This window comes from Podarcis vaucheri (assembly GCF_965113315.1).
Source record: "Podarcis vaucheri genome assembly, chromosome: 2".
NCBI lineage: Eukaryota > Metazoa > Chordata > Lepidosauria > Squamata > Lacertidae > Podarcis > Podarcis vaucheri.
In genome coordinates this window covers 90,157,053-90,184,128 of record NC_138760.1, presented here as the reverse complement: position 1 = coordinate 90,184,128, position 27,076 = coordinate 90,157,053, and the positions used below count along the sequence as shown (strand labels likewise).

At 40.0% G+C, this 27,076-nt stretch overlaps 1 protein-coding gene across 1 annotated transcript; it reads right to left on the bottom strand.

The window, feature by feature from the left end:
- Positions 1-1,856: 1,856 nt before the first annotated feature.
- On the bottom strand, positions 1,857-24,314 carry RUVBL1 (RuvB like AAA ATPase 1). The gene is made up of 11 exons (XM_082210274.1): positions 24,009-24,314; positions 22,274-22,360; positions 20,620-20,752; positions 18,403-18,554; positions 16,987-17,076; positions 15,932-16,081; positions 13,220-13,283; positions 11,828-12,026; positions 8,658-8,760; positions 3,798-3,889; positions 1,857-2,352 (listed from the first exon to the last, which is right to left on the bottom strand). Exons 1-11 carry the CDS (start codon positions 24,147-24,149, stop codon positions 2,193-2,195), a joined length of 1,371 nt encoding a protein of 456 aa, XP_082066400.1. The 5' UTR covers positions 24,150-24,314; the 3' UTR covers positions 1,857-2,192.
- Positions 24,315-27,076: the final 2,762 nt, after the last annotated feature.

The following is a 27,076-nucleotide window of genomic DNA, read 5'->3' as shown; positions in this document are numbered from 1 at the left end:
AGTGACTTGTGCATGTACTTTTTGTTTTAGGACGCATGAAAAATTTTGAGAAAAGTACTTTGCTCTGGGAATCTCCATGTACCATGAATAATTATGGTGATTCAGTTCAACTTCTCAGGCAGGGACATTCCTTTTAAAAAGCAGTAAAATAGATCACAATAGTATCATAAGTGACAAATTTACAGGAAACCCCACCATACCCAGAAGCAGATGATTTACATAAGAGTTGCTCAGAGCAAACAGACTTCAATACACTGCAGTTTTTCTGGCAAGGATTTTTTTACTGTAGTTTATTTTCACTATCATTCATTACAAATTTGATCTGCTGCCATTTAGCTTTAGCTGCATGAGGAAGTATCAGGGGCAGATGACTTGATCATAAGAAACCATTAGAGCTGTATGACAAATGAAAGGGGGATAGCCAATGGTGATTGTCCTCTGCCTGTAGGAAATCCATCAGCAGAATGAGGCAATTTTTAGCTATTGCCATCAAAATCCTATACTCCCTCTTATATATGCTCTGGAGAGTCCCTCAACCTTTTGCTGAAGTTTTATAGGGGGCATGGAGTGCTGCAAAGGGAAGGAGAGATTGCCAAAAATAGCCTCCCACTTTGTTCCATCTGGGAACATTCACCATTGGATACTGGTTGTTATATTTTTGCTATAAAGAATGCATTAGGTTCTCAAAGGGCTTAGCTGGCAAAGCCTGATTAGAAGCACTGCTAGTTGCATCAGAAAAGTCTACACAGACCTAGGTTTGGTACATTCAGCAGCAGCACACACTTCACAGAGGCTTCCATTCTTCTGTTTAGAATGAACTGTGTGTGTCATAAACTTCACAATTTTGTTACATTCAAAATAGTAAACTGGAAGTTCAGTTTTAATTTGGGTTTGCATACATCATACCAATCATTGTTGTGAAGGTTAGCCTAGTGAAAGACACACAAAGCAACAACTATGGAGAAGAAAGTGTAGTGTGTGTAAGAATTCTTCCGTTTCCATCAGTGCCAAGGTTTTTGAAGTTATTGGCTATAATCCAACGCAGGCTTGGGCGTAAATGTGTTTTGCAAACTGTTGCTTGCAATCATGTTAGAAAACAACAATTTGAGTGAAAAGTTGGTACTATGAAACACATTGTATAAACTTCATGGAGCGGTATTAGATCTCTAAAGGAATTTTGGGTTGCAGCAACTAAACATGGCCCACTAGTGCAAGGCCCCTCAAGCCATCTGCGCTCTGTAAGCATCATTCTGTGATGCTGCTGGTCTCTACTCAAGTCACACTGAGAAGGAGCAGGGGTTAGAATTAAAGGCCTATTTGTTCCCCACCAACTCTAATTCCAGACAGACATACTCAGTGCTTGTTGCAAGACTGGACACCAGAGTGTTTACTCTTTCTAGACAAGATCAGTCTTTTAAATAGCTGTCCAGGAGGCAATCTACCCCATCACACCTCCACTTGCCCTGCTCTTCCATGCTTCCTCTCCCCTGGTGCTACCGTACTTGAACTGTCTGTCCTGGAAACAGTCACCCATGCGTCTGCCATATTCCTGTAATTAATACAGCACAGATATTTAAGACTATACATGCAGGTGTATTTCCTCTTACACGGGCAGGTACATGTACAGTTTGCCGCCTGGGAGAGTGACAATCTGTGCTACATCCAAGTTTGGTTATTCAGCAATTTAACTTGGAGAATTTGGCCCACCTCTCCAAACCAAGCAAAAGCCTAGAATCCAAGTGAATGCACCTTCAAGTTTTCATTTCCGAGAACAGCATCACTTTTACTGGGTTATCCATCCTCTGTTGACAAGGTTTGAGGGATACTCCAAAACACCATTAGTCTATCAAACTTAAAACATTTTAAAAACAAGTTCACATTTATTTTTAAACAAAACCAACAATGAAAATAAATTGTCTTTTCTAAGCAACTTAGCAATCAAATCTAGAAGAGGAATATAAGGGTATGCCAGCCTGCATCCATTTCATATAGGCACTCAATATATGAAACAAGAAGACACCACAGACATCGAGATGATTTCATTCCCTCTCGGTGAACTAAGAACAAAGGAAATGCTTCTTCTTGCTACAAAACAGTATTGTGATATTTAAGAACTTTCCAGTTCCAGTGAAAGTTAAAACCTGGAGAATGTTAAAAGAGGCTCTGAGGACTAGAAAGGCTAACAAACTTCTTCACTTCATGTATTTCTCCTGTTGATCCGCCAGTATTTTTGCCGAGGATTTGGCATCATAGAAGAGTTCATTTATTTCTTCAACTTGTTCCTTTTCTATGCTGTCTTTCCCATTTATCTTGGCTAGCAGATTGGCTGGGGTGAGTAACTGCACAGCATACCTTTGGCCAAATAATAAGAGCGTGTGTCAAATTAACATGCCAGCTACAAAGTAGAACAGAGAAAACTCCTCAGAAGAGACACTTACAGAAATATTCCACAGGGTGAATAAATGAACCTAGCTTCCAGAAATGTCCAATGCACCTTATAGCTGGGGAAATTAAACATTTAAGCCAAGAGCCAAAGAGGCACTTAAAGCACACCCACCAACTTGACTCTTCCCACTTTGAGCAGTGATGCCACCTCCCATACCAGATGAAAAAACATGAAGAATTTCAAAAGCTATTTGTGATGTGGAAATGAGGCTGTGGTTTGAGAAACACAACTTCATAATTCCTCGAGTTGCATGGAAATGAATGCAGTTCTTTAGACCCTGGTCCCCCCCAGTGACATTCGCAATAGTACTAGAATCTATTTTCAGGACTCCTCATTGCCTTGCAAGGAAGTTGTAAAAAGAATCTGCCGGCCACACTTTGCACATGAATCTATTCTATTATATATCCTGCTAGGATTGTTACAGAACTCTATTGCAATGGCTATTTTCATGTGGTCTGGAACTTACTAACTCTTGCAAAAATGTCACTAGCCTTGAAAGTGGGTAGAATCAATTTTGCCAGCCATCAATGGGTGGCTGCAAAAGACATTGGGCTCCCATGTCCAAAATTACTGAATGTATCAACCTGCAAAAATGGCAAGGAGCAGTCAAACAGTTTAATAGTAATATGCAGTCCATTAAAATGGCCAATCATTATCATATAACTATTAATTTCTGCAAAGGATTTTCACTACTATAATTTAGCTTGTCTGTAAGTTATGTATGGGGACGCGGGTGGCGCTGTGGGCTAAAGCCTCAACGCCTAGGGCTTGCCGATCGAAAGGTCGGCGGTTCGAATCCCCGCGGCGGGGTGCGCTCCCGCTGCTCGGTCCCAGCGCCTGCCCACCTAGCAGTTCGAAAGCACCCCCGGGGGCAAGTAGATAAATAGGTACCGCTTACCAGCGGGAAGGTAAACGGCGTTCCGTGTGCGGCTCTGGCTCGCCAGAGCAGCGTTGTCATGCTGGCCACGTGACCCGGAAGTGTCCCCGGACAGCGCTGGCCCCCGGCCAATAAATGTGAGATGGGCGCACAAACCCCAGAGTCTGTCAAGACTGGCCCGTTCGGGCAGGGGTACCTTTACCTTTACCTAAGTTATGTATATGCAAGTATTTCTTAGGTTAATAATAAAGAGGAACCACCTTTGAATGAAATTGAATGTCATGAATAAAAGTGGATTATGCAATACTGATGGAACTCTGAGCTTCATCAAGCAAATTAGTATTTCAAGCAAATTAGTATTTCACCAGAAATCCACAATGGCCTGCTGGTTACCCCCTAGCTACCTGTTTCTGCCCATCTTCATACCATTTCCAAAACCAGTCATTATCTGACATTTATAGTCAACATGCTTACCTTAATGTTGTTTTGGTGCCTATTTCTCCAAGATGATTCAATGCCTCCTCACTAATATTAATACTCTCTGTCTGGGCACGAAGCTTTATGATCTAAAGCAGAAAAATATATATAACACAGTTTGGACTTTAAAAAATGCATTTCTTAAAACAGTGTACACACCTTAGCATCACACGCAAACCATCTACAGTATTAAAACATAGTTTAAACACAGGCTGGTTTATTTTAACATCTGCTTTCACTGCATCCAATTTAGAACTGCGACACAGTCAGGGATCCTTTCGGGTTGCAAATGGAATAATATTTTGGGGCATTCCTCAAGAACCTTTGTAACTCCTAAACTATGAGAATGATATGGAATATACATATAGTGACCTATAGAATCACAGATCATCAGTACCCCACCTGGAATAAATCTTCAGAACAATTTGCTTGGAAAGTCTCAACTGTCCTTTAGTTGCTCAAATGCATGCCAGACATTTTAGCCCCTTGACAAATAAGATGGTAAAATAAATAAATAAGTAAGTTTCTCTGCAAGGTTCACCTACTCCCACAAAACCTCTCAGATAAATCTAATCTATCAAGAACAGTCTCCAGCTTGTACCAGTTTGAAGATCTTTGTAAAGTTGAAGAAGAAGATATCACCAATAAGCCTGAGCACATAGAGCTGTAACAAAAGTGGCACCCGGCTCCCTGCAGTCCGTATTACCAGCTGAGTGATAAGGGGCAGACTGGATAATGATGTTGTGTTGTAGTGTTGAGATAACTCTGGAACTGCGAGTCTCATATAATACAGGTATTTTTCACTTTGGCAGCTTTGTAAACAAGATATCAAGAAGCACTCGTTTAAATTAAAGCCATAAAAATGCACCAAGGGAATCAAGAGTGCGGAAGAGGGGGAAGGGGGATGAGCACAGAACTGGGGCTTCACGTACCAGGCAGCTAGTTTAAGGAACATTAGAATTTGAAGTTGCTCTTGGGAGTGTTCAAATTTGACCAAAATATTAAGGCTAATACTTCATTCTGTTTATTAAAATATTTAGACTGCTCCTCATACAAAACTACCAGATGGTGTTCAACAAAATTTACAAAAAAACAACAACCCACCCATAAAAACAATACGGAATAATCATAAAATGACTCGTTAATCTTAAATAGTTTAAATCATACTGAACAGGCCTGGTGACATAAATAAAAGTCTTCCACCTGCTAGAAATGTATTCCACAGCAGGGGACTGGCAACACTAAATGCCTGACTCTGAAACACAAGGAGAGAATTAACAGCGCTCCTGCAGAAAAATGTGAATTTACAAGTATAATGTATATGTAATATTAAGTAAACATTTTGTATATGTATTGAGATATCAATAAAAAAAAGAAAAGAAAAACAGTGCTCCTATAAATGGTCTCAGTCATCAAATTTGAATATAAGTACATCAGACAAATCCCCCCACCAATATGGAGTTTCTAGCTGATATTCAACTTGGCTGTGATCCGAAGAACTGTGTGCCCAAGTTGGCTTTGGAGTTGTGTTCCTTGATCAGCAACCCACAATATATCATGTCAAGTCGTAAAAATGGCTGATGATTAGGTACTGGGTCAGGATAAATCAGAAGTCCTCTGAATGTGCACAGGCTCTTGAATGAACCTGAACTAAAATCTCTCTTTGGCTCCCAACCCTTAAACCACTGCAACTGAGACAGACTAAACCTGAATATAATTTTTAAAGGCCTGTGTAATACTTTCTTCTTTGGAAAAACAGATAAAGAATACACAATCCAGTAAATCATCTCTGTAGCCAGTTTATGGGGTGCCATAGTCAACCCAGAATATGTAAAGCACTCTAAGGCTACATGCAAGAATCAAATACCTATTTGGATTATTGAGTCACACCATATCACATTCCCTACTTGCAAAGTAGTGTTCTTTGTGCAGGTACATCTATGTCAAAATAGGAGAAAGGTCTGGAATGCAGGTGGTCCCTACACTATGCACACAGTCTTCTGGTGGTATGCATGCAAATCTTACTTTGGTGGGGACAGGGACAAGGAGGCATTTTTCAACTGGTAAGCACTTAGAGGAATGCATATAAATGGTACTTGGAACTGGTCATTCCCCATCTCAGCTGCAAAGAGCTGGTCCCAGAGAGGCATGCCAAAGGATCCCTGAAACCAGGGGAGGGCAACCTTTGGTTCTCCAAACGAGGTGGGACTCCAGCCAAAGGCCAGGGCTGATGGGAGTGGAGAGTATAATAGCATCTGAAGGCACACAGGTTACCCACTGCTGCTGTGAACTATAAGGGTGGAAAGCCCCACTTGCAGGCTGTGTGCAGGGAGAAGGAGTATAACTGCTCTTGGAAAACCCCAATTCCCCATCTCCATAGGGTTATTTAAAACTGTGGGGGAACAGAACTCTTTACAGGGTCAGGTGAGGAAGCACCTGAGGAAGAGGGGAAGCTCAAGGGAGAACGAAAGAATCCTATTCTGTGCCCTGCCTTTCCTCATCCGCTGCGGACAATGTTCATTTTGTTTTATTTATTGAATTTATATACCTCCCTATATTCAGAGGTCTCAGGGTGGTTCATAGAATAAAATCAAAATATAAAAAACAGAAAATAGATAATCAAAATGAAAACAACCCAATAACCCCCCCCCAATAAAACCCACATTTTAGAAGGTCATAGGATGTCAATCAAATCAACCAAATGCCTGGTTAAAAAGGAACGGTTTTTGCCTTGTGCCTAAAGGTGTATAAAGAAAGCGCCAGGTGAACTTCCCTGGGGAGAGCATTCCACAGACAGGAAGCCACTACAGAGAAGGCCCATTCTCATGTTGCCATCCTCCAGACCTCTCAAGGAGGAGGCACATGAAAAACGACCTCAGAAGATGATCTCTGGGTCCAGGATGGTTCATATGGAAAGAGGCAGTGCTTGAGGTATTGCAGTCCTGAGCCATTTAAGGCATTATGGGTCAAAACCAGCACTTTGAATTGGGCCCAGAAATCTTTACACAATTGCAGAAGGGAAATGTTTAACTCATCTGTCAAAACACATCACTAAGCAAATCTAAACCCTGTCCAAATAAGATGCAAAAGAGGGGCAAACTGCAGCATATAATTAATTAAAAGCGGATAAGGAACCAAGGGTCATCTAGTCCAACCCCCTGCAATACAGGAATCACAACTAAAGAAACCCCAAAAGACAGCCATCCAACCTCTGCTTAAAAACCTCCAACGAAGGAGAGTCCACCATCTCTTGTGGGAGTCTGTTCCACTGTTGAACAGCTCTTACTTTCAGAAAGTTATTCCTAATGTTCAGTATCAAACACTACCAAGGGGTTGATTGAGCAGAATCAACAGGGTAGCGCTCTATGATAAAGGTCAATAACTAGGATGGACCAAGGCTGTTTCAGTGCCATACCCAGGTCTGAAGCCAGGCAGAAATTGGTCTAGATAATCCCTTTCACCCAGGCACAGCTGCAGTTGGCCACTCTCAATTACTTTGTCCAACGTTAATATTATAATACATAGTATTATGCTAATATTGAAATGAAAACCTCATTGTACAGCTGTATCCTCTAGCCACCTTTGCTGTAATCTATATCAAGGTGCTACAGCTATCCTGTCAGGTACACAAAAACATCCCAAGTATCAATACCACGGCATATTTTGAAAGAAGGCACCACACAAAAGCTTCCTCATGCCAAAGGAAATGAGCCTTTGCTGGTACGTTTATATTCAATAAATGCCTCTGCTTCACCTTGGCACTTATCCAGCAGCAGAGACTATTATCTGGTGACAATGCTTTCCGCCATTGACACTATCTCCTAAATAATACAAAGAATTGACATGATAAACCGTAATGGCTCCTGTATGGTGTCAGCCCACAGCACTGAGACACTAATGAGGGGGGATCTTTGACAAGATGCCTCATAATGGCACCCAAGGATTATAATCAATGCTCCTTGCACCAAGATGAGTCCTGCTGCTTACTGGACTGTTGCTCTAGCCAATCATTGAAAAAATCTCGTCTAGATCAACTATAAAATGGATTCAAGAATACAGTAAGCAAATCACTGATGGAATACGAACCCCAGGAGTTTACAAATGCACATACTTCAAATTCTAACATGGAGTGGTTTCATTTCAAACTGAGCAAATATTGAAAAAAATTAAGATCTGGAATTAAGAAACACAAAAAATGTAAGCGGGACCGCCCTTTCAAGCGAAGTGTAATGAAGATCTGTTCCCATCACATTTCTATTATGATGAATTAAAAAAATCAGTTCACATGGAGATAAATATGGAGAGTGGAACAGTCTTCATACTTATGGGTTGTTTTTAAGCAGATCTTTTTGTGGGCTGTTTATTTACCCATTATTGGAGAGCTGTTCTGATTTTATCAGAAGTTGCAGGTTTTTACTTTTGTTGCGAACCATTTCTGGTGATGTCTGAATAGCAAAGAATGCAGCAGACATTTAAAAATAAAATTAAATAATAATAAAAACAATAATAAACATCTTAAAGAGGAAACCATAGCCTTCATAGTTTCAAAGCAAGAAACTTGCAGGATGAATTCCTACTTGGATGAAACTTTCCTTCTGGAAAGGGCCACGTATATTACGGTATTAAATATTTTTCACATTATTGTAAGCCACTCAGAGAACTTTGTTATCAGCCAGCATATAAATATTGTTTAAAAAAAATTATAGGACCCAAAAACTTTCTAAAAAACAAATCCTGCAAACCAGTCATATTATAGGTAAGAAGCCAGTAGTTTCACACCCCACACCATTGGCTGAGGTTCTAGAGAGGGACCTTTGCTGGCTGCCCCCCAAGATATTACATAGGAAAGAGAGTTACCTGCTTCATTTCTTGCGGTGTGTATAACATGGTTCTAATTATCATCACCCTATCCAGAAGATCCAGAGGTATCCCATGAGGAGAGATTATATCTTCTGTACCTCTGCAAGGATATAAAGAAAAGTTCAGGTTTATAGTTATTTATCACCTTAATAGGGTTGCTGGTGGGAAGCTTTTCTTCTAACATTCAAAGCAACACACTAAGAAATTATATTGGTTGGTGATGGCTAACACTGCACTGTCCTAAGAGGCAGACTTTGACATACCTCTCCTGAAGAGTAGCTTATATTCTACGTAAATGAGCTAGGCAACAGAAAATCTGGATTCAAGAATAAGGTTGGTGAAACTCTTTGTCATCACAAGGTACCTTAATTTGCAATCTTAGTGCAAATACTGTGAAGTATTTGACTGATGAACACTCCTGCCTTCCACTCCCACCAATATATTGTATCTATGTAAAACAAGAAAATGACTTTGCCCTTTTAAAATGTGTTTTTTTTGGGGGGGGTTGTTGTTTTTATTTTGATTATATATTTTGTGGTTTTATATTTTGATTCTGTGAACCGCCCTGAGACCTCCAGGTATAGGGCGGTATATAAATTCAATAATTCAATAAATAACAAATATGGTAATACTGTAATAATAATATCTTCTGTTCTCCATTAGAGGGCACTCCAGTTTCATCTAAAAATATTTCTTATTCAGGCGATTACTAGAAAATCATGATCCTACTCAGTTGTGGTAGATGAGGAGCAGAGGGGAGGGAGGAGCAGAGCTTAGGAGTAGAATGTTAATCTATCCCCCCCCCCAAATAATAGTGGCTTCTATTTCTAATAATAGAATCATGAACTCAAAATTCTTTCAACACGACATGAAAGACCATTGATACAATTTTAGTCCTGGTTCATAGGAAACTTCTGTCTACAAGACGGTGCTTTCACTGCACGGGGCCAAAATATCTTTTGCAAAAGCTGAGGAACGATTGGGTGTGATATAAATTGTAAGGAGGAAGACAGGCTAAGAGTCTACCGATAACACTGTGAGCTGATGAGGAGAAATCACCCAGCAATTACTAGAAGCAGACTTTTCTTTAACTTTTGAGAGGTTCACTTTTAAAAACTCTTCTACTGTTACCTGGCCTAAGGAGAAACATATTGACAAGATGACTGGAGGTGTTTATGGTGTGGTAGGCCTTAATTCCAAGTATCTGGAGACAACACTACTTCACTGTAATTTATGTTTATTAAAAATCTATAGCATGCAGAGTATAAAGTGCAAGTAAGGCAAGAGGAAAAAAAAAGTGGACTGGGTCTCTTCTCCACTAAGATAAGAGAATGGATCTGGGCATGTTCTTTTCTATACCATCCTCAACCCTTTTGTCCTAATGTACTGCCTAATATTCTGATTTGTGGATATTAAATCCCTTCCCCAAGCGTCTTAAAAGTGGTTGGCTAAGTGGTTTAAAACAGAAAATAAACAGTACATATTCATAAATTCACTTGCTTTCCTGCACCCTCCCCTCGCCCCCAATAGTTGCTCAATTAAGGGAATGGGATGGGAAACTGGGGGGGGCACATTACAGTGGGACAAGAAAATTGGTAGAATTTGCCTTGTGGAAGAATCTTTCCACTTGCACAAGATACTTTTGGATCTAAGCCAATGTCTTCTGCACACAGGCTGCAGAGCAGGTGCCCAAGCTTGTATAAAATGTTGGTGGGCAGCAAAGAATGTGGACATTCAAGAAAAAGCCCGTACTTAATTCTTAGAAGTCCCTTATACACTGGCAGGGCCCTCCCTCTTCATCAAATATAGGTGTGTGTGAATCATGCAATAGTGGAAGGCTTTACAGACACGTGGACTAATGCTGCTTTGAAATAGCTTTTCTATACATTGGTCTCTCAGAGGTATTTTCTGTCCTATATGTATATGCAAGTGTGAGAGATGAATTTCCCATCCCAATCGAGTGCCAGAAGGGGCAAGTCCCACCATTTGACATGTTTTCTGTGACAAATTGCTAGCAATAGAGGAAAGAGAAGGTAGCAACCCTCAATGCCTGAGAAATCGTCATTTTAATTATTTTTTCAATTTATATCAAGACAAGCACAATTTATTCCATTGTCACTGTTTTACACAATGTGGATTTTGTTAGCTGCCTAAGAAATGGTGAGATATGTATTTAATAAGTGAAATAAACCAAGTTTCAGAAAAAAAATGCTGTAGGCAGACTAAGAAGTGACACAAGAAGTAGACAACAGTAATGAATAGGGATGAATCTTTGATGAGTACAAGTAGTCTATTTAAGTAAAGGCAGAAATAGCAGTAATACCTGAAAGCCACCAGTCTAGCATTTAGCTGTTAACAGTATACAAGATGGGATCCAGCTAAACTATAAAAAGGGAAAGCAGGTAGTGGCGTTGCTATTATTTCTAAAGCACCAAATGCTTTTTTAAGTGCTGGAGCAAAAATCAATAAACAAAAGCCATTGCCCACCCGAAATCTAATGAACATGCTACAAAAAGAAAAAGAATATTTAAACAAGACATTTATTTCTTTTTATTAAGGAAATGACATTGCATAATTCTTTTTATCCAAGTGCAGTATGTAAACTTCTTCACAGCAAAGCAGTGCAGCTCAAAGCTGTTTGGAGATACAAAACCTAGTCCAAATTATTAGAAGAAGACAGGTCACCTCTGAGGGTGATGGTGCCATTATAAAAAGAAACCTGACTGTATGGGATGAAAGATGAGCATGTGCAAAGCCTGCCAACAGATGAAGCAGTATAGGCAGATAGCTACAGTGCTAAGAAAAAAAAAAGATATGAACAAGCGGCATTTGAAACATTATGGGGAAGACAAGCAAAGCAACAGTAAAGGAACAGATCTAGGGATGCGCACAGGGGGAGAAAAAAAAATTAAGATCCTGAAAAACCTGACTCTAAAGAAACTTACTAATTCTTGGTCATCGCAGTGTGAAGGTTTTTTCCGCAGTGAAGCCCTTAAGCAGCCCTGCAGCAACAGATATGGTTGTGACCCATCAAGATGATTATCACAGGTGTATCAGCACCACGGATAAAAAGCTCCCAAAGATCATAGCTCTTTGTGCTGAAGCAGCTAACACTGAGGCTTATGGGAAGACGAGAACCATGCAGGACTAAGCTTTAAGCACTGTACCTGATTACACAGTTCCCCCGGTTGGAAGCAAAGATGACAATCGGAGCAATAGAAGATTCCAGCGCTCGGTGCAAATATGTGAAACACTCAATATCCAGCATGTGAACCTCGTCCACAAAGAGAACTCCGGGGACTAACTCAGCAATGCCTTGATCAATGTATTTATTCACCACCTTGTTGATCTCTCCTCGAAGCTTGTCTAAGGGAAAGATAAAGGTTAACAACCTGATTTATTTATAATGAAAGCTCCAAGACAACTTACAATAAAAGAGCGGCCCCTTTTGCACCACCTTATTAGTATCCTTTTCTGAACTGATGCACACACACAAATCTTATGCATAAGGAAATTTAAATTAAACTCCTTTAAAATGGATGAGGCTGAGACAATGGTTTTGCATAATTATGGATTCAAGTCAATCATTACTCAACTGCTTATTTTTGGATGGAAACCAAAATGGCTTTTTGACTAATGGCTTTTTCACATTCAATATTTGTAAATATTGCTGTTTTGTCTCAAGATTGCACCAGGTTTGTTTGTTTTTTTTAAAAAACCACAAATAAATAAAAATTGGTAAATACAGTACAAGCCCTTATTCTAAATTTAGTGAGTCAGACAACTTTGTTCATCTAGCTCAGTCTACAATGTAAACAATACTGTCTTGCAATGACTCTCCATGGCTTCAGATAGGGGGCTTTCCAGTCCCAGCTGGAGATGCTGGGGATTCAATCTCAGATCTTTTGCACGCCCATTATTTGTTATCTGCCAAAGCTCCAGGATTCTACTTTTTTGTGCTATCCATCCATGCATACTATTCACATTCAGTAAGGTGAATTCTCATCCTTGGAGTTTGTGGAAAACTTCAAGAAAGGCTGCATAACTTATGAGTAATTGACTAATGACTGATATTTTCAGGATTTGATAATGTTTTCAAAATGCTGGATGCTGAATGTAGAGCACATGCTATACTGCTCAACTATGTATACAAAATTGTAGGTCAATAAATGTAAAACATACTATAAATAAAGCTTGTTTAAAGAGTGTAAGAGTGGAGTAACAGCTGATGCACTGATGCCTGTTCTGCTGGTGCCCCATTTGAGGAAAGGAAGCAACACCACCAGATTCTGATTAATGCTCACAAGTACCAACCAGACTTCTCAAGTGTTACACATGAGTAGTCACTGAACTGCTGGAACACAATATTCCGAAACCCATTCAACTTTAGCAGCACTGTGTAACGCACATTGCGCTTCCTATACATTCCGACTATCCTTCCTTCAGCCTTGTTGAAAGCTTAAGGATGCAATACTATACACCCAAGTCTCACCATGTTCAATGGGACTTACTTCCATATAAGCATAGGGATCAGGCTGAAAGTGAGACAACTATTGTACCTGTGATTTCAGTTTTCTTAGGCTTCATCAACTGTCCCATCATGGAGAGGATATCCTGCCCACCCTAGAGAAAACAAATTTGAAAATTAAGGTTGTATCTTTTTTTGTTACTGTACAGAAAAAGCTATGAAAATTTAATTTGGTCAAACTAAAAATAAAGGGTTGAATTCAAGGTAGCATTAAGCAGATCTCCTCCCCTGACATAACCTGTGTGCCCCATAAATCTGTTATGGGCAGATCTGCAGATGGCACAGGGCACCTATGTAGGGATGGAGCAGCAAATCCTAGTGCTAATTTTGCACTATTAAGTTGAATATGGCCCATAACTCTTATTTCAGTTTTTTTAAAACAACATTGAAGTTTCTAATATCAGACAACTACTTTATAAATTCACCACTTTTGTATTCTAAGCATAGTACATTAGTATATATATCTGTTAAGCTTCATTCTTTATGTGCACTTTGGAACATGATGATGCCATTTTATTCAGGTCTCAGTAAATTCTGCAATGTTTCAGAACAATAAAATCACTCAAGGAAAATGCATGTATGGAAATTATATCAGTTGCAAACATGTTTTTATAATCCTTTGCTTGTTGAGAACTTGGAATTTTGTTTTCCTTCACTATATAATTAAAAAAAAATTTACATGCATTGTTAAACAAGAAAATGCTTGTTTTAGTTTTATACAGTATATTCTGTAATATTTCAGCTTGGGAAGTTGATGGTCTTTAAAATTATTTTTTAAATGTTTTTAAAAGTCTTAGAAATAAGTATTGTTAACATTAAGAATCAGGAGGTATTTCAGCCAGCCAGAAATAATCACACCCGGGAAAACAAATCCTTTGGATTAATTTCATGCTATGTACCAGCTATATGAATTAACACTACAGCATGTAGTCACCATTATTTGGCTAGCATAGCAGCCCTTCCTCAGGACCATGTATATATTATATACTCAATGTGGAGATATCAGTTCATACAATTGGCATTTCTCCACAACACCCAGGAGCCTCATTTTATTTTGATGAGGGCACTTATTTTAAAATAAAGATGAATATGTTTGTGTGGATATGCTGACAATATGTTATTGTGAGCATAGACGACATTATCCAACTGAAGACTGCAATAATCAAGCTTGCATCAACATAGCCTTGTTTAACCCTCAGAACTGACTCGCTGCAATTGGAGAGAGAGATTAATCTGTTTGCAGCTGCAAACACAAAAAGCCTTCACTGTAACACAGTGAGGACTTTAAGAACTTACCTAACATACTGGAGCATTCATACAGAACTTCTCTAAGCTAAGAGACAAATTGAAAGGGCCATACAGTGGTACCACGGGTTACAGACGCTTCAGGTTACAGCTAACCGCTAACCCAGAAATAGTACCTCGCATTAAGAACTTTGCTTCAGGATGAAAACAGAAATCGTGCGGCGACAGGAGGCCCCATTAGCTAAAGTGGTACCTCAGGTTAAGAACAGTTTCAGGTTAAGAACGGACCTCCAGAACAAATTAAGTTCTTAACCCAAGGTACCACTGTATACTGAGGGGAGCTGACAGTACAAATTCTCATAAAAGCAACTTAATCTGTCCATGGGCATTTAACAAAAACTGGATAGATCCATTAGATATTTCCAAAATGTATCTAGACACCCTGAGTGTAAAGCAGATTAGTTTTAACAATGTGTCAAATACCACACACAGAAAATGCTTTTGCCAAAGGTTTTAGGAGTTCTCTATATTCCACGTCTCTGCATGACAGGTGTCAGCTTGAGTCATTGATCCCTGGCAGAGTTGCAATATTGACTTTCCTGCTACATGTGTGCCTTAATGACTTTTCAAGTATTCACTTTTCAAAACCATGTAATTTGAGTTTAAAAGACGACAAAAAAGTTTTCTGGCTTCTTGTTATTAGAACCAGTAAAAGAACAGAAAAATCTAGACCTGTCATTGACCCTCTATCTCATGGAATATGTTTACATTTTAGTTAAACTATCATATATTACCTGTAGGTTCAAAAAGCCTCACTGTACTAAAATATGTATACAATTTAGGATGCAGTAGAAATTACTGGTAAAAGGCAGTGAATATTATTCACACCAAAAATGTTTTCCATTTTCTTCATTGACCTACATGCAATAACCACCCTCACTAATTTCCCCAAAACAAGGTTGGTGGCTTTTAAAACTTGCAAATATTGGTAGTCAAAAACTCTTGGAGACGGCTGCAAATCATCCACAGTTCTACTGGTAGATCCTGATCCCTGTTTTAAAGGAGTTTGTGTGTTTCAGGAAAGCCTGGCTTACTCCATACTGCAGCAACAAGGAAAAATAATGGATAGAACTGTGACAGTACTCCTTGACCCCAGGTGCTGGCACACTTAAAAGGGAGGCAGCAGATACCTATTGTTAGATTTTTAGTGGATTGGTCCAGATTTCTTCCGAGGAAAATTCCACTCAATTCTTGCTGATAGAATTCCTTTCCCCTGCAATCCCATATGCCCCCTGAAAATCTGCTCCGGAGGATTGTGGGAGAGCCTCTGTAACAGCGTGGGGGGTGGTACAGAGGGTTGCAGAGCGGAATCCACTGTCTCTTCCCTTCTTTCCTTAGTGGGAGCCTTTGCAGGACTGCTGCCTATCCTGCAAAAGCAAGACTTCCTTTTCTTCACAAATCTGAAAGTCTGAATGCTTCTGTCAGTATAGTTGAATACCTGAGGTCTAGCATTGGCCACATCCAAGTCATGAAGAGTTACATCCTGGATAATCTCTTTCTTCTTGTGCACATCACCTTTCGGCAAAGGAACATACTCTTCAGCCTCAAGGTCAAACTCTGTTGCATAGGTGTCACACCTGCCTTGCCTCTGCGAAGAGGAATTTAGAAATCACATACACTATATTTATAATTAATGTTATTGCCAATATTGAAAATGACATACAGCTGATAAACAAAGGTCTTGTTTTACAGTGACAACCCCAACAGGCTTCGTTTGACAGTTTTGAAAATGCCATGCTTGTCCTTGGAAAAGGAACGACTGATCAACCTATGAAATCGTACTGAAAGCACCTGGTATTTTCTCCATTCTTCTGAAAGAGCGAAACTCTTGCTAAAGGACAAATCCAGCAGATTAGCTGGAGATTGGAGAAAACTGTCCTAGACTTCTTGGGACATAGATGATTTATTGTATGATACAAAATATTATGCTCATCCATTAAACACCGAGTATCCCCCTAAACTACATTTTAAATCAGATACGAAGAACATGCTAACTAATGCAGTATTCCCTTCTAGATGCATATATCTTATGGCAAGAACACCAGGAAGATAAAAGATTAAAGGCTCTATACATTTCTTTTTAGTACGACTAGTAATTTCAGGTCTTTTCTCTTCACTTATATATTATATATGAACACGAACACACACAAGCATGAAGTTAAATATTAAAATGAATGACAAAACATTCAATAATCATAATCATAGTAATAATTTATTATTTATACCCCACCCATCTGACTGGGTTGTGCCAGCCACTCTGAGCTCTCAAACCAGATGACCTTACTTGTGAATCAAATGATTCCCCTTTAGAGATGGCATTTATTTCATCAACGATCCCCTTCAAAACAAAAAACACCTCTCTCCTTTTCTGAGGAAAACCACAGCTATCTTAGAAGGGATTGATAAGGTTTTTGGGACAAAGACTTTTGAAAAAAAGTTAGAAAATCCTGAACCAATACTATGTCAGAGATTCAACGGTTGTCTTTGCTTTACCTTGACAGCTCCACTGTTTGCTTCAATGTAAATCACATCACCAGCTTCTACTCTTTCCTTCTGCAGACTTTCAAAGATGCTGGGGTCCAACTACAGAGACAATAAATAGAGGCCAACTATATTAAGATGCAGTTACAAAGAAAGAGGTTCCAGTAGAAGTGTGTTAGCTTTTATTTCTTCATATTTATTTTTCTGAGCAGCTTTCATGAGCAGAGTTCTGGCTAGCAGAACTTGTCTTAGTCTGCAGCCCACCCCATTCAGCAGAGTTCCTGACAGTACAGGGGGCTGCTGTGAGGAGGACAGTATGAAAGCCAGCTTGAACCAGCCCTAGTAAACATACTTAATTCTGGACTCAACGCAATGACAGACTTCCAGTTATTGCTTTTCAATGATAACAATTTGCAATTTGGTACTGTCGCATTAGGGACGCGGGTGGCGCTGTGGGTTAAACCACAGAGCCTAGGACTTGCTGATCAGAAGGTTGGCAGTTCGAATCCCCGCGACGGGGTGAGCTCCTGTTCCTCTGTCCCTGCTCCTGCCAACCTAGCAGTTTGAAAGCACGTCAAAGTGCAAGTAGATAAATAGGTACCGCTCCGGCGGGAAGGTAAACGGCGTTTCCGTGCACTGCTCTGGTTCGCCAGAAGCGGCTTAGTCATGCTGGCCACATGACCCGGAAGCTGTATGCCGACTCCCTCAGCCAATAAAGCAAGATGAGCGCCGCAACCCCAGAGTCGGTCACGACTGGACCTAATGCTCAGGGGTCCCTTTACCTTTACATTTATTAAAATAGTTACGTTTTACAGTAATTCCAGTTTCACTGAAACTCAGCATACATTCCTATCTGTACTGGTAACATATCAATCAACTGAATTAGTTCTAACAGTGCAATCCTATTCAGAAGTAAGACCCATTGAGCTTTGTAGGACTTACTTCCAGGGAAGTGTGCACAGCAGTATTGAGGATCCTGCATTCTGCCAGATGTTACTAGATTCCAAACTCTCAACAGCCCCAGTCAGTCTGGCCAGTGATTAGGAAAGACAGGAGTTGTAGTTCAACAACATCTGGAGGGCCACAGGCTTGTCACTCCTGGTGTATAGTATTGCACCCTAAGTGCTTTACAAATGGTTCTGGACCCAGACAGCTTACAAGGCAAATAACGCTTAGCTTCAGCAGAACTGCATCACCTATCTCCAAATCATTCTTGGAAGCAGGAGTGGGCAATATCTATCAATTTATGTGGTCAAGTGGCAAATGACCTAGAGGACCTATCAGATCATGTGGTGAAACAGAAATAGCAAAATAAATAAATTCTATTGCTTAAAAAGTACCTTTAGTCAACTGTTCTCCTGCCCCTTTTACTGACGTGAGGAAGTGCTAAGATGCTGAGAAATGGGTGAGAGATAAGACCCCACCTACCTTGAGCTGTTTAGTTCCTTTTGCAGTTTTGAGTCCGATAATCACATGACTAATGGTTTTGCCATATCCTCCCATGGGGTTCTCAGTCTCACATGGAGTTAATTCTGTGACTTCACCTTCATAAACTTCCTTGGTTTCTTTAATCCTCAAGCCTGTAAAATATTGATTATATAAGCTATAAAAATAATTGCCATTTATAATGGACTGCTCTTGATATTTGCCACCTGAAGTCATCTTTGCCATCTCCAATACCATCAGGAAATATTTATGTAAAACCCAATAAATTTAGTAGCACTGAAACAAAAGATGAAGAAGGGCCATTTGTTACTCTACCACTTAAACGAAAACTATGTCATGAAAGAGAAAAAACCCATTACAGATTCTAGAGTTATAACCAGTAATACATATTTATCAAATAGGACATTAAAAAGACTGACAGTTTGGTTGAAAAGAACTGCTAAGTAGTTCTTATAATTGCCACCTAGAATCTGACTCTGAAAAGGCGTAAACATTAAACATTATTATTTACTAGTAGAAAATTGTCTGTTTTGTAAGCTCACTAGTAACAATGAATGAATGCCAACTGCAAATAAAATTAAGCAAGTTTGTAGTTTCAAAGTCCTTAGCTTTGTTTACTAAAATACATAGGATAAGCTTGCTAAATTAGATCAATCTACAGAGAATAAATTTTCTGATGCAAATAAAATTTTGCAAATTACCCAAATTTATATAGCAACATTTTCTGTAAACTCACATGACTATGTTGCACATGTGAAGACTTCCCTCAGGCTTTCAGATTCTGGGGAAGCTTTCCCCATCTACAACTGTCAAGACCCCCTCCAGACGTTCATTCTATATGCATGGATGTTGGTGGAGGAGTGCACAGCTTTGAGGACTGGGCTATTTGTCACAACCCCACTCCCTTGCCTTGGTGTTGCTCAACAGAGGAGTAACGAATGACCAAATAAGGCTATACTCATAACCCCTTGGCACTCATTTCAGAGTCTACTGGAATGTCAAATTAACACAAATCTCTGCTATTGCAACCCTAGAAATATCCTTTTGAGAATTCTTAATTTGAGAAAGAAAATCTGGATGATTGGACAAGAATTAGAACATATTTCCATTAAGCAGAGTAGGCAGTAACCAGTTCTGAAATATGTCTGGATCGTTATAGGTATTAATGGAGAGAAAACCATTTCTCAGAGGAATGTTTTAATAACTTGGGTTAGATAAAATTCAACAGATGGGAGAAGAATTTCTATCTTTCACTAACACCAAATACTTATTTAGAAGCATCTTCATGCTGACATCCAGGGAATGTGGAGCACCAACAATGTGGCTGGCTGTTAAATTATTGCTATCTCTAAGAATGACAACATGGATGACACAGGTTTCAACTGCTGGTTCAAGTTTCCAAATCTGACAGGGAACTTCATCACATCAAGGAAATATTGCAGACTGTGCTCTCTCCATCTCTCGGCTCTCTCCCCCTCGACCCTGCCAATTTAACAGTAACTTAAAGAGCACAGATGATTGAGAGTCTCTTTCTTACAGAAATCAATGGGCCACTTTTTTCAGTTGCAAGAACTGATGGAAATGTTTCTTCACCTTAATGCCATTCAATACTAAGATGAAGTCTGTGGTAAATCATGATACAGAGCCCCGGGGAATTAATGGATGTTGGACGCAGTAATAAAAACAATTAGGGTATCTTTAAGCAATCCAAAGGTCTGTAAAGGGATAGTTCTATCAGCTGTCAACAGTAAGTAAAATAAGAAGATTTTAGATGCTTAATGTTTTGCTTGCAAATCCAACTCTTCCTCTTGACAAACTGAAACAATTCAATTGATAAATCCACAAGTACTAAAGAGAAAATTAACCTAATTGAAAAGCTACTCATCTTGTTAGCTACAAATACCTTCTTCTATTTTGTCCAGCATTATGCAATGAGAATGCAGAAAGGCAGAGTATCACTCTTGCACTGTTTGTGACTGAAGCAAGAATCAACTAAAAAGCCATAATGACGAAAGGATTTATAGAGCTTATGCAAATATGCTAGCAAGAGATTCAGTAATTCTGCCATAATATTAAAAACTGGAGCAAGATATGATTTATTAATCAAAACAAATGATAACATATGTTATACATTCAACTGAACAAAAAAAAAATATAACCTTGAACTGATAAGTTATTTTCTTGTTTCAAGGTACGTACCAATTGCTCTTCTGAAATTTTCCATCAAGACCTCTGTCTTCTTTATTTCAGTAGAGTACACTTCACTTCCAACCATAGGGCAAAAGGGAACCTTACTACCCAACTCCTGAGCAATAGCCAAAGCCAAAGCAGTCTATGAAAATAAAAAGTCAAATGACTGAGCAATTATATATTATACAGAAATCTCAAAATTTCAGAGAATTTAAAGAAATTAGACAGCCTATCAGGTTTTAAACTTAAATTTCAGTAGGCCTACACTGAGTAGGATCAACTTTGGATACAACCTAATGTTCTTGTAAGTGGAATGTGGCTTAAAGGATCTTCCTACTGGAGGAGGCAGAGGGGAGACCATTTTAGACATTTCCTCATTTTCTGCCCCGTGTAAAGCAACTCCAGGGGGATTGAGGGAATGTTCCAGAATAGTGGAGTATTGAAGGATGCAGGGAGGCCATTTTAACAGGACCATATTTATCAAAATAGGCTAAGGAGGCTCTTGCCTAAAGATCATGATTTTCACAATATAGTGCTAGAACAGTTTACTATTTTTTCCAGAGAGATTTACCAGTTAAATAAATCCTTCTCTAGTCTGGGGCTAGATTTCTATAATATGGTGCTGGTTTTAGTGATGATGGAATGGGGGGGGGGATTAATCTGCTGAGATCTGCAGCAATTTTCAAATGTTCCATGGCGTTAGAACAAGTTTAAGAACTACTGGTTTAAAGCTTTTTAGTAATTTGTTAGTTCTAGCATGGCTCCTAAAGCCTTCTTAGAAATGTGTACAGAATTGCTGCCTAAATAAGTATCAGTAAGTATCAAATAAGTTTGTGACCCTCTAACAACTGTTAAAAGGTTGCATATTCACATAATCTTTCACCTAGGACAAGCATACTAGTTTATTTAAATATCTCCATTAGGTGCCATCTTTAGACACCAGGAAAAATGTTTCTCTTGAACCAGGCATTTGGCGGATTAACATTCTATGGCCTTTTAAATGTGTGTGGGGGGGGGAAGGTTTATCGGTTTGTTTTGCTTTTGTTTTTTAATGTATTCTGTGTTTTCATTTTTATGGTATGAACTGTCCTGTGTTCTTCGGTTGAAGGGCGACATACAAATTTAATAACAATAATACTCCTATAATACAAGGACCAAATGTTCTGCAGTTGTCCAGTTCTCCTCCCATTCCACTGACCAAATGAGTTTAGGTGGTCTCATGCATGATGTGTGTACTGTACTCTTTGCTGTACTCTTGTTGACAACTGCTGAAAACATTTGTTAGGCAAGCATAAAAGTTACATGTGCTTTATTTCTTTTTAGCTACTGTTTATTTTAATGATCTTTTGAATATCTTAACTTTTGTGATGTTGTTAATATTTTATTGTTTATTATTAATAAATATTATAAATAATATTGTTTATTATTGTATTTCTGTAAACCAATTGAATGTTTATTTATTTTTTTACAAACAATCAGCACATAAATTCTGTAAAATGAAGTATGCATAAGCACAAATGTACAAGTTACTGGGAAGTAAAAGGTAAGGGAAAGGACCCCTGGATGGTTAAGTCTAGTCAAAGGCAACTATGGGGTGCAGCGCTCATCTTGCTTCAGGCCAAGGGAGCCAGCATTTGACAAAAGCATTTAACATAAGACATACCTTTCCAGTTCCAGGAGGTCCTGCCAATAGCACAGCTCTGCCAGCCATCTTCTTGCTTCTGATCAATTCTACAATAACACCACAAGCCTAAAACATTAAAATACTAGTGTTATAGATACTGGAGGGTTTGGGGTTTGTTTGTCTTTTGCTTTTTAAAGTCCTTGTTGAGATTTGGAACAGAAGGCATTTGCAATAGCATAGGACATCTATCATTTCACAAATACAAGCTATATATAATCTTCTGGCTTGTCTGAGTAAATCTAAATATCTTGCACAATCACCAGTTTAAAATGATGAAAGTGAGGGATTTGGCCAAGATCTCCCACCAAGCTTGTATTGGCACAAGAAAAATGAGAACTTCCGAGTGCTCTTCTTTTTAGAAAGTTTCTTATTAACAGCTCACCTGATGTTGAAATGGCTAGTTTGCAGACTAGTGGAACGTTCAATGTACTAACACTGATTTTAAAATGTAGGCATATCCACTCAGAAGGGCCACTGCGTTCAGTGGGGTTCACTGTTTCAGATTATATCTTTATATATATGTCTCTGAATTCAATACAAACCAAAGAAATATGAACTCTGAAAAGGCCTTTAATACAGTTCTAAGCTAAGCACCAAATTTTAGGAAGCTGATGAAAGGTGTGCAGAAAGTCTGCAGATGCAGCTATGACTTTGATGCTCCATAAAGCCCAGTCAGTCAGATTTGCCCCTGACAACATGGAGAAGCATGTACACCACCTCGAGTTCCTTGAGGGGTGGAATAGAAGTATAAGAATAAACAAACACAAATAAGCTACATCTCCAATGATACACCATGAACTTCTGATGCTATGTCCATCTGACAAGCAACTGCTCAGTTTGATCTCACTTAAGACCCAAAATTAATATCCTTGAACTGAAGCAGATTTAGGTTAAGCATACAGCAGAGCTTCCAAGCTCTGTATGAAGATCCCCTTCCTAGACTAGCCACTTACTTCATAGTTTATGAAAAAGCTACACAAGGCAGGGATATAGGATGCCTAGCATTTGGTTGAACCTAATCTGATTTTTTGCGGAGTGGATGGGGAGGGTGAAACTTGTGACCTTGCATATGTTGTTGGCCTCCAATGTGGATCAGGCAGAGGGCCTTCTCGGTAGTGGCACGTGCCCTGTGGAACGCCCTTCCACCAGATGTTGTAGAGAAAAATAACTACCAAACTTTTAGAAGACATCTGAAGGCAGCCCTGTTTAGGGAAGCTTCTAATGTTTAATAGGTTATTGTATTTTAGTGTTCTGTTGGAAGCCGCCCAGAGTGGCTGGGGAAACCCAGCCAGATGGGTGGGGTATAAATAATAAATAATAATTATTATCATTATCAGCACCAGCCACAGCATGATGTGCGCAGTAGCCCATGAACGTTCAGGGGTCTCTCCGTGGCTTAGATGAACTCTCCTAAAGCGATTTTTTGGGGGGTGGGGGCCACTCCTAACTTTCGATCTGCTTGACCACGCTCGTCTCAAACCACAACTTATTTCATGGCTTGAAACGGAACAAGAAGCGAAGGTGCATCCCCGCTCCTGATGGCTCTCTTTCGGCTGCCGTCTTTCCCCCCCCCCCCCGAGGTCCCACAGCTGCACCAGCGCCTCCTTAGGGAGACGACGGGCCCAGGGGGCTCCGAGCCCGAGGAATGGGGCAGGCCGTGACGCGGCCGGGCGGGGGGTCATGGAGCCCGGAGCCCCGCCAGCGCCGCCCTCACCTCCCGCGCGTTCTCCTGCCCGACCAGCCCGGCAGCCGCCGGCTTGGCTGCGCCGCTGTCGTCCAGCCCCAGGCCCTTGACATGGCTGTGCGCGGCGATGCGCTGCGTCTTCGACGTGCTCTTCACTTCCTCGATCTTCATCCCGCCGCTGGCGACCAGAAGCAAAGGAGGCCCCGGGAAACTCAGCCCGCCGCCTTCTCCTCCTCCTCCTTCTTCTTCTTACCGGCAGCACACGCAGTTAACATGCGGCACCCGCGCGTTACCAAGGTTCCCGGCGCTCTGCCGCCTTGTCCTTGCCCCCGTTCAAATAACTGGATAACGGGAGCGAACTCTCGCTTGCCATTGGGCAAATCTGCTGTCAATCAGAGGTCGTAGTTTTCTCCCCCCTGGCAATTCAGTTTAGTGCACCTTCGAAGACGCTCCGGTTTCACCCGGCAGTTGTAGAAATAGAGTACCGGCAGAGAAGGGTTGCAGCTGGGAAAGAGCCCCCGGAATTTTGTATGGCTGGTTGTTATTTTCTGGCATTTTAGCAATGCAGTACTACTGCTGATGATCAGTATGTGATCTTCGGGTGCAGGGTGGTATACCAATCTAATAAATGATAATAACATCATAAAAAGGATATCATTAGTATTTACAGGGCAGAGTCCTTTTCCTTTGGAGTTAAAGCTACAGGAGCGAAGAAACAACGAGGATTGTATTGTGCGCCCTTTCTTCATGGACGTCGGAATGTTGCTCCTCACAACAACACTGTGAGAGAGGTTGGGCTGACAGATGGTGGCATCCTAAGCCATCCTTAATAGCTGAGCAATTAACCTGAGTTTTCCACACTTAAGCCTCAACTTTGTAATCACTCCATTACACTGCCTCTCAGTCTGATACCAGATCTCTAATCATTAAAAATATCATCCACACACAAAGGAGTGTCCTTTTGATATTCAGGACTTGTTCACAATGTCTTTCCATTTGACTACTGCAATTCTTTATGTGTGAGGCCTTCAAGCGAATTTGACTCAAAAAGTTAGAAATTCAGAAAGTGGAGGAACTATTTTCTTTTGCAAGTCACTTATTAATATTTCATTCCAGAATATCCCTTTTATTATTTATATGTTCATTATTACTTTATTGCATGTATGATAGAGACAGTCAGGACTTTTAAAAACAAACAAATTGATCAAGGGTTTTAAATGCAACTCAAGAAAAAGAAAAGGGATCACTCAAGCAAACTAAAGCCCGGCAGAAAGACTAACAATCCCCACTTTGTAGGATTCCACTGCCTTCAGTAGTCTTAGCACCTTTTCTGAGGCATATACAGATTTTCTTAGGACTGTTTCAGAGTTTATGTTGGGACTCTGAGCACACAGCAGTAGAACTTGGATCAATAGCTCTACTTGTGAATGCATTTGCCCAAGGTAGTATCTGAACTAGCTCTTCCTACAGTCCTCTTTATATGTAGACATGGAAAAAAGAAAGTGGCATCATAAAACCAAATGTAGCAGAAAATGGTATGAAACTGGTGCAACAAATAATTATTTCTTATGGCACTATTAGGTGAATCCCATTTTGGAAAACTTATGAGATATGTTGGAATGCATTGAGTTGTAATAAATTAGATAATTTTGAATGCACTTGTAGTTGCTAGTCTAGTTTATGGTCCTCTTTGGACATGTAAAGAAATACAGTGGTACCTCGGGTTACAGACACTTCAGGTTTCAGACGCTTCAGGTTACAGACTCTGCTAACCCAGAAATAGTATATCGGGTTAAGAACTTTGCTTCAGGATGAGAACAGAAATTGCGCGGCGACGATGTGGCGGCAGCGGGAGGCCCCATTAGCTAAAGTGGTGTCTCAGGTTAAGAACAGTTTCAGGTTAAGAATGGACCTCCAGAACAAATTAAGTTCTTAACCCGAGGTACCACTGTACCTGTGAAGAAGAATGGTTGAAAAAATTGTGAGACATTGCTATAAATCTTCAAATGCATTTGAATGAGTTAATGAAATATGTTGCTCCAGAAGATCAAAAGGACATAACTTGGACAAGTGCTTAAAACGGTCAAAGACTAAATACATTTTAAAAAATAAATGGACCATGCCGTGCAATACTATAAAAGGTAAAGGGACCCCTGACCATTAGGTCCAGTTGTGACCGACTCTGGGGTTGCAGCTCTCATCTCGCTTTATTGGCCAAGGGAGCCAGCGTACAGCTTCCGGGTCATGTGGCCAGCATGACTAAGCCGCTTCTGGCGAACCAGAGCAGCACACGGAAACGCCGTTTACCTTCCCGCCGGAGCGGTACCTATTTATCTACTTGCACTTTGACGTGCTTTCGAACTGCTAGATTGGCAGGAGCAGGGACCAAGCAACGGCAGCTCACCCTATCACAGGGATTCAAACTGCCGACCTTCTGATCGGCAAGTCCTAGGCTCTGTGGTTTAACGCACAGCGCCACCCATGTCCCTGTGCAATACTATATTTACTAATTAATCTTACAAACTTGTTTAACGCACAGCGCCACCCATGTCCTTGTGCAATACTATATTTACTAATTTTACAAACTTGTTTATTTAACTTATTAGCCAACTTATCTAACATGGATCCATGTAAAGGGCTGTATGGATCACAGGTTCACAGTATGAACCTATGCATGTGTACTGCTTTTCAGTTCTATGGAAATTACTCTCATGTAAGTATATAGGATTGCAGTTCCATATTGCTTGCACTTTCCTAAACAAAACTGGTTTATCCAGTGTGTCAATGATAAGTCCATTTTATAGCGATGATTTCTTCATGTTACTGCTATCACATACCCTCCAACATTTCTCTGATGAAAATAGGGACGTCCTTTTCCATAATTATAATAATAATTTTACTATTTATAGCAAATTTCCCGAGCCACTCTGGGCAGCTTCCAACATATATAAGAACATAATAAAACATTAAACATTAAAATATCTTCCCAATACAAGGCTGCTTTGAGATGGCTCGGTGGTTGGATAGCTCCATACCTTCCAACATTTCTCCAGTGAAAAAAGGGACATCTTACCTTACGCTTCAACATTTCTCTGATG